Consider the following 8979-nt stretch of genomic DNA (forward strand, 5'->3'; position numbering starts at 1 on the left):
TACCCGGCTCATGTGGAGCACTCCCAGATTGTTCCAGCTGTGCCTTTGAAAAAGTTTTCTCCCTCATGCTGCTCGACAAACAACTGCTTCCCTTTTCTCGTTTGTCCCTGTCTATTATTTGTGCTTCACCAGCTAACATGTGATGTCCGGCAGGGCATTAGGTCAGATGGAAACTCGCTCAGGGCAGAACTTCAGGATCAATCCTTCACATCCAGCTTCTGGAAATTTTCAGAAAAGATCTCTCTGGTCCAACCTCCACTGTCCATTTTATTTTCTGAACTTGGGCCACCAGCCATTGGAATATGTCATGGAAAGACTGAGTCAGCAAATAAGCAGGACCCCTCATTGATAGGTTCTGTGTGGGCTGACACATGCAGATGTGGGAAAGGACGTATAAAGCAAACCGCATAAAGTGACCCAGCAGACCTTCAGGAAAACTCGCTATGCCACCCAGCCACACAAATGAATTCTCCAAGTTATTCAGAATCCACAGTTGTTTCAGGGCTTTTTGGAGTCAAGCCACCAAAAGTGATTCATTCCACCTCTGGCCTCAAAATTGAAGGATGTTAAGTCCATAATCACAAGTGGGTCATTTGGAGCCCAGTCTCAGACCCAAAGCTGAAACCCAAAGCCTGCTACCACATAGTGAATAGTGTAATCCAGAAGTTAAAAGTGTGTTATTAGGATTATTAGTCAACAATGTTATTATTAATCCGTCTGCTGACTGGACGGCACAGAGCGACCGGAATGCTGCCCATTGTCCGTCTGCCGAACTCCGAATGTTAATTTGACAGCAGAGAGTTTGAAAGTTTGCGTCACGTGGGGGTGATGTCAGCGGGAGGGGGTTTAAAATGAGCCCCATGGGACCGGCCGAAACCAGTCGAGAGGGGCAGTGAGGCGGAGGCAAGTCTGCGGAGCAAAGAGACGACGACAGGACAGAAAAGTGAGAAGTGGGCACAAAGAGTAAAAGGGAGCCGCAAAGTGAGTAAAAAAAGAAAGAAAAAGGAGCAAAATGTAAGTGAGTGAGTGTGCGAGAGAGACGGGACGTGAGGCTCATCACCGCAAAGGTGAGCGAAACCTCAGGAAGAGACGAGTCCGTTATGTGCTGAAGAAGATTCCGGGGTTAGATGGGACCAACGGATGGACGCTTTGAGCAGCAAAGGATGCGGAGCACCCGGGGCGGCAGCACGTACGCGTCTCCGCGTTTTATTTGAGTAGCGACTTACCGTGGCAAGCGAGTTCTTCATGTGCGTGTGGAGGGGAGGGCAGGCGGGGTGGGTGACCCCCGGGAAAAGGGATAAAAGGGACACCGCTTACGAAGGCTATAGAACATGTTAACAAGAAATCCGTATTTTTCCGCAGGAGATAAATCATCAGCCTGTTCTTTGTGAACTTTTGTTAGGACAAAGTGATGAATCATAAGTTCGTGGAAAGTGAGTGTCTCAGTGAAGCGGGGCTTTGGGCGCGCGTGCTTGAGTGGCACCCCTCAGGATAGGGGCATGAGGGTGAGCTCTGCCCATGTTGGGTGTGGGTATGTGCGGGTCTCTTCGTGCGATCTGTCAGCGTGTGTCTGTGTACGTTGCGCGGTTCTGGCACTCTGTGATTTAACGACATTGTCTGCTGTGCTCATAAAGAATTTGATGTTGAACGGTCTGTTTGTGTGTGCGCGCAAAAGAGGGAGAGAAAGCGTGAGCGCGCGCTGAGCACCTTTGATTGATGTTGTAATCCGACACTTGTCTATTGGGGGCTGGGGGGCTCAGCCACTCGCGCACGTAAACACGGCTGCCCGCACTCTAAACCCTCTTTTACAGCCCCCTATCTGACCCCGGTGGGCATGGCATACCACTCCTGTGAGGGATGACTTCACCTTATTTGGAGTTAAGGCTGGCATCCCGACCAGATTTGTGTTTTCCTTTCCGCTGTTAAATAAAATCATGGATGGTTAATACCCACTCACCCCGTTGATCGGTCAGGTGCTAAAGTGGACATGCCCAGCTTTACTTTTTGGTCATTTTCTGACTGGTGCTCACCGGCACGTCATTGATGTTCTGCGAAATCTAGCGCCTCCCTGTAGTTCGGGTCCAAATCCGTAAGTTCGGGTTCTGAAGGTAAAAGCAATTGCCTCTTTATGTTTTGGTTTTGTTAATAAAAAAAGACGCTCCACGGGAACATCTCAGAATGTACCGCTTTTTAACAAAGGAAGCATTAAACTTGCCCAAATCTTAAGAACGTTTTGTCTAGATATGCAAATAGGTTTATACTAAGAGAGAAAGGCTGGTTTCTAAAAGACGGCGTGAGTCCTCTGTTGGGAGGCTTTCAGAAGGACTGGAGGAAGCGAATCTGGCTGCGGTGGGCTGGAAAAAAGAAAAAAAAAATCCGCCTCGGCCACAGTTGGGGCTCTCGGACGGACGGGGCCAGTTGGGCAGAATTTCTCTGCCGAAACAAAGGAGTTGCCGGGAGAAGCACTCGGCCTTTATCATTGGGAAAGGAATTTCATTGGAGCTGCTAGCTGGTGCGGAAAGCCGTGCCTTTAGAAAGCGGGAGCGCGCCTGCCAGTCGGCGCCGCGCCTCAAAAGATTTATGAACTCCGCCGGTTAGTCACGCTCGGCTGAGCGCTGGCACTTCATTAAGCGCCGAGGGCTGCCGTCCTGGGGGAGGTCAAAGGGGCCACTGAAGAGCGTCCCCGCTTCGGATCAGCTCGGGGTCACGAGGGTGCCAAAGCACCAGATAGGTGGCCGAGGTCGCTGTGGCGGGCTGAGATCCGAGAGTCAGTATTGAGGAACTAACGAGCATCCACGTCGTTTAGCTGAGATGAGCGCCTTCCGTCATTTATGGCATAAAACGGTTGTGCCTGCGTTTTCATTTATGGAGAGCACAATTTGTCGTATAGCGCCTTTTTGTAGTGATGAGCATCATCAGCATTTGCAGGTATGGTGTAAAACATATTCGTCAGAGCCAGCGTTTTGGTATAGCGCCATCACCATTTGCATTTGTAAAAGCCTCTGTTTTTATGTAAAGTAAACAACGCGTTTCTTTCTTTAGTACATCATATGGAGATGTAACATTTAACGTGTGCCTCCATTTTTCTGTACAGAATAAAAACCGTTTTGTCAGATATCGCCTTTCTATAGTCATGTCCCGGTATAAGACGTGTATTTCAGAACGCGTATATCGCCTTTCTCAAGTACAAAAAAACAAAACGCTTTTGTCATATAGCAACAACATATAGTCACCGGTATCATTTGCAGGTACGGTATAAAACATGCATCTCTACTTTTATGTATTGAAACCAGCACGCATTTTATACAGCGCCTTTCGTGACCGTTTTCATATTACAGTATTGTTCGAAGGTAAATCATACATGTTTAGTCGCGTAGCGCCTTTCTATAGTCATCATCATCTGGAGGTATTGTACAAAACGAGTTTCTTACAACAAGCTTTTTGTATAGCGCCATTCCCTAGTGATCGTCATCGTATGTAGATGAAGCTTTAAAAACTTGCATCTGTATTTACCAAGCGCGTGCTGAATAGCGCCTTTCTATTGCCATCCTCCTCATCTGCAGGTACAGGATACACGTGTATGTCTGTTTCTATCCCTAGAAAACAACAATGATTTTTTTTATATATATAGCGCCTGCGTCCGACTGTCATCTGCATGACATCTGCATTTTTATGTACAGAAAACCAAACGCATTGCTGCAGAGTGCCTTTTCTTTAACGATCATTTGCGGGTATAGCGTGAAACAGTTGTGTTTGTATTTTCATACATAGGAAACAAGCTGCATTATAAACACCTTTCCATAGCGACCATTGTCATGTACAGCATCTGTCATTGTATTTTTGTGACTGAAAAACAAGCTTTTTTTATATATATATAACACCATTCCATCATACTACTTAGCATAAAACATTTGTAGCTGTATTTTTGCATATAGAAATCTAGCTGTGTTGTATAGCACCTTTCAAAAGTGAATATTGTGACATATAGGTACAGTATATACCATCTGTATCTGTATTGTATCTAGAAAACAAGATATTTTTTTCTATAGTGCCTTTCTAAATTGAGCGTATCACATGTAGAGACAGTAGAAAGCATTTATATCTATTATTTTTGTGTATAGAAAACAAGCTTCATTGTATAGTACCTTTCTATAGGGTGGTCCAGATCTAATTATGCAACCTTTAATGCAATGCAGGAAAACAATGCAAGACAAAAGAATTGTTCGAAATATCTTGTAATAAACGAAAATGGACTTACATTAAATTAATTCACTGATTTTCCATGTAATGTCCCACTTGTCCTCCATTCAGTTGCGAATTGTCTATGTAATAAACTTAATAAGTTATAGCGTGGTAAAAATTGCATAATTAGATCTGGACCACCCTGTATAGTGAGCATCATCATATACAGGTATAGCATAAAGGAGCTATATTTCTACAAGGCAACAAGCCTTTCCGTAATGAATACTCCCATATACAGGTACCTATAGTATTTTATTTTTATGTAAGAAAAACAAATATCTTTTACTGTAGTGCCTTCCTGTACTGATGAGAATCATAAACAGATACAGCATTAAACAGTTGTATCTGTTTTATACGTGTATAAGACGAGCTTTGCTGTATAGCGCCTTCATAGTGATCATCCTCATCTACAGGCAGAGCATAAAACACTTGTACCTGTGTATTTCTTTCTACAAAACACACTTTGGATCAGAGGTAACAACAAACTTTATTTAATAAAGCGCCTTTCCACAGCCACAGTCCCAGTGCTTTCATATTTCCACAACTGGAGTACGCTGCGCTGAAGCCATACCCTCATGATTTACAGTGCGGGGTCTTTGCCACTAAGACGTGGCCCCCTGCCTGCATATCTCCAAGGAACAGGGTGGGTATCCACAGGGTCAGAAAAAGCTGGGTACCTTCTGGGTATAAAGGGGTGTGGAGTGCCTGATCCATGAAACAGAGGCTTCACTATGAAGGATCCCACAAAAGCAAAATAGGTAGTAAAAAAAAAAAAATCTCTTCCCAGAAATTTGTCTCGAGTTTCTTGGTTTCGCTTTTTTTTGGTTTTGGTGGGCGCCTGCCATTGATCCAAATGACAGAGCAGAGAAGGATGATCGTTTCCACATTTGTCGGATTTCCTGTTCGCTGGCGCTCTTTGCCAGAATGATCACTTTCTCCAGAGGTGTCCCCCCTTTCGGTCTGTCAGTCTGGAGGCAGTCAGCATGAGTGCTGCTCCAGGGAGTGGGCCTTGGGGCCCGTGTACCGCTTTCGCAGTGACAAGCAGTGGGGCTGATCGATGGACTGGGCTTGGCTGGCGCTCCCCCAGCCCCTGACTGGCACATGTTTCCCGCTGCTTTAATGAGAATGACGGGGTGGAAAATTCAATTACCCATTAGAATTGATGAACGAGGAGCAGGGCTCACATGCTGCTGCCAATTCCTCCCTGGCTGCCAGGGGGCCCAGCACATGAGTGTCTTGGAGTGGAAATGAAAAACGTGCTGGGCGACACCATCTGGAAACATTCACCTCGCCGGAACGTCAGGGTGGACCATCAACCCATAGCTAGTGATCACATCCCACTGGCTCTTGTGTTCTCATTTATTTATTTATTTATTTTTTTATACAAACTCTAGGCTTTGACGACCTTTGAACTCTCCTCTCCTCAGACAGGGAAGAATTTAAAGCCCCTGGACATGGCGTCAGGTCTGGTGTGGGGCTCTCCGTCTGCTGCTGCACACCTGGCTAATACCAGCTGGGCGGAGGGCGGTGCGCTTTGTCTTCACAGAGTCTGAGGTGCTGACAGCTGTGAGGAGTCGCGGCTGTGAACCAAGAGCGGCGCTGACAAACGTGCAGCCGGACGCCCGAGGGCCTGTAACTCAAGGAGGGTCTTGGCTCTGGAAGGCGGACTTGCCGTTTCTATGCCAGGTGCTTTACACCGCGCCAGTCCCACCCACCCCAGGTGCCTGAGCTGCTGCTTGTTGCCATATCCTGACTTAGCATGCACACCCTTGCCAACATGCCGTGACAGCCCTGCTAAACCACTTCTGAGAAGAGCGTTCTGTTGATCCGTCCATTGTGACTGCAATCCAGTGGACGTCATGTTACACACCCTTTCTTCAAATTTCCCAGCAATTCTGCCTTGCTGGCACTCATCTCTCCAATGCCTGCTGCCACCAAACTGGCATTGCGGTGGCCCATTGTACCCTCCCCTCACATCCATATTGTCCCAATGTACCATCTTTTCTACTATACTACTGGCTCAAATTCCTGGATTAATTTGGTTCTTTTCTAAATCTGCAAAAATGAGTGGCTAAGAGCATCTAAACATCCACTTCTCCAACCTACTTAAATCTTTTAAAGTTGTCAGGAGACACTGCCTGTCTGGCAGGAACCAAGCTGGTCCACCTCTGATGGCACACATGCACTCCTATGAGGTCACTTTAGAACTTCCAGTGAGCCAAACATGCATGTCCTTGGGATTTAAGGAACATACCCATGGATCGCACATGCAGACTCTGCATCCCGGAGGCATTGCTTACCACTGCCCCATTGTGTCTCTCCACTAGTTTATTTTTTTAATGATGGACTTTCATCCCATTCTAAAGAAGCAGATGACTGGGGGGCTATGAATGAGAAGTATGACTGGTGGTGAACAGTGTTAATGTTGTCAGATGAGCTGTTTCTTCAGTAATCCACTCTGTACTAACTGTCTGTGTCATGTCCGACAGAATGAGAGGTCTCGGCTCGGTCACTCTGGTTCTTCTGTTGGTCCTCCTAACAGCTGCAGTATTGGAGGCTGGTAAAAACAAAAAAGGTGAGTATGCACCGACAGGTTGCCCCTTCTGCTCATTCTTGCACCCTGCTGTGCTTTCTTTGTTATGTGACTTGTGTGCTGTCTTTCAATCTGCCTTCCGTGGCTTTGTCCTTTTGATTGTGTGGGTGACTCGCTGCTCTGTCTTACTGCCTCCACAGAAAAGGGCAAAGGCAAGAATGGCTCAGAGTGTGATGAGTGGCGCTGGGGGTCATGCATCCCAAATAATGGCGACTGTGGAGCTGGCATGCGTGAGGGAACCTGCAAAGAAGAGACCAAGAAGTCCAAATGCAAAGTGCCCTGCAACTGGAAGAAGGAGTTTGGAGGTAAAAAGATGCTCTGAAATGCCCAGGCAGGGCAAAGGGTTAGGAGGGCTAATGGTCTTGTTGTTTACTTCTACTGGATTTCTTCCATTAGCTGACTGCAAGTACAAATTTGGCAACTGGGGAGAATGCGATGCCAACACGGGAACAAAAAGCCGTTCAGGCACCCTCAAGAAAGCCCTTTTCAATGTCGAGTGCCAACAGACCATCAAGGTGTCCAAACCCTGCACTACCAAGGCCAAGCCAAAGCCCAAAGGTATGTACACCATAGGTGTAACCGAGACTGATAGGAAGTGGGATGTGAGTTGATATGTTCATCAATGAGTGATGCCAGTATCTCATCCTGGTAGCAGCCATATACCTGCAATGAGACATTCCCTTTAAATATAATTTCCAATAAGCAAGGGGCCCTGAAAGAGAAAACCCTGCCAGTTCTACTGGGGGCTTAAGATCATGGGGTGAGGGTCCCATCCTGATGTGAAAGACATTTCTTTATTTGCTCATGCCAACTATATGTTCCCTTCCATTGCCCGCCATCTGCCAGTAAGCACCCTCATTATTAATTCTCTGCCCATGTTTCCGTGTCCCATGTTCTGACTAGGTCCACCTTCTTCCAGTTCTCAACCTTCTACCAGCATTCTCATGTCTCAGTGCCTGCCTGTTTCTTCTACACACCTATTGACAGGAATGCTCACTCCTACTACCAATTTTTCACTAGTTTTCCCATCTTCTTATCGTCTGCCTCCTGCCCAGTATGGCCCCATAGCTTCTGTCTTCAGCTAGCATTCCCTTGTACACCAGCCCCTACTTACCACTGATATCTCCTCACCACCCACCTCTTTCTTTCTGTCATTATTTTAGTTCTGCCTATGCTGCTCCATGGTGTCCATTCCTTGCCAATTCTGGGTCGTGCTATCTACTGACCTCCTGCCAGGATTGCCCACTCCTTTCACCCAGCTCTTGCCAGGATTGTTGTCGCCCACTGCCTGCATCCTGCCAGGACCTCCCACTCTCGTCACTTTTCCCCTGTTCCCTCACTACTCATGTTCTTCCTGTGGTTCCTTCTGCCTTTAGCCCATTCTGCCCCTTAATATCTGTTTTCTACCAGTACTGCCCACACTCTTGCATCCATCTGATATCTGCTGGGATTGCTAATCCCCTTACTCATTTCCTACCTGGACTGCCCACACTCACTACCAATGTTTTCCCAATCATCCCCTTCCTGGTGCAACACCCTCAGTGCTAAATCTTCCTTCCTTACTTCTGCTTCCCTCGTATCTTCATTCCAGTTGACTTTTTTTTTTCCATTTCTGTGTTTCACAGGCAAGAAGGGGCGAGGGAAGGAGAACTAGGGCCTTTGGCTGCTGGCCAGACAAGTGGCCTCTGGGGGTCTCAGCCCCCGATATGCTGCCGTGGCTCCGGACTGGTTCCTGCGTACCTCCCAGATCTACCTTGTGGGGTGGTCTTTTATTTTTATTTTTTAATTTTAATTTTGTAAGTGTCTTGTCAGTCTGTTTTTTGTAACGTCCAGTCCTCCTAGACGGCTTTGTGAGTTGGACTGCAGGGGCAGCGGCAAGATGGACAGGACCAGTGGATGCTGACCAGGCCGGTCTGACACTGCTTCTGCCTAATTAGCCTCTCAATTAGTTTCTAACAGAACTGAACCTTTGAGGAAGGGGGTGGGGTGGGGGGTTTCTCTGTGTCTCTTGTATTTCGCGCCTCTTCTGTGCTTCTCTGGACCGAGCAGGACCGCCTCTTCCAGAGTGAGTGTCCGTTATTTAAAGATGTGCAATTCCGGAAATAAAGGAAATCTTTGGATGGAAGCGCTTCTCCGTATCTGTG

The 8979-nt window shown here is 47.0% G+C and overlaps 1 protein-coding gene across 1 annotated transcript; it reads left to right on the top strand.

Moving 5' to 3' along the window:
- Positions 1 to 868: 868 nt before the first annotated feature.
- Positions 869 to 8960, top strand: mdka (midkine a). The gene is made up of 5 exons (XM_039754838.1): positions 869 to 981; positions 6732 to 6817; positions 6976 to 7140; positions 7232 to 7393; positions 8461 to 8960. The coding sequence occupies exons 2-5, from the start codon at positions 6733 to 6735 to the stop codon at positions 8487 to 8489; spliced, it is 441 nt and encodes a 146-aa protein (XP_039610772.1). The 5' UTR covers positions 869 to 981; position 6732; the 3' UTR covers positions 8490 to 8960.
- Positions 8961 to 8979: the final 19 nt, after the last annotated feature.

The sequence above is a fragment of the Polypterus senegalus genome, chromosome 1 (genome assembly GCF_016835505.1).
Source record: "Polypterus senegalus isolate Bchr_013 chromosome 1, ASM1683550v1, whole genome shotgun sequence".
Lineage (NCBI taxonomy): Eukaryota > Metazoa > Chordata > Cladistia > Polypteriformes > Polypteridae > Polypterus > Polypterus senegalus.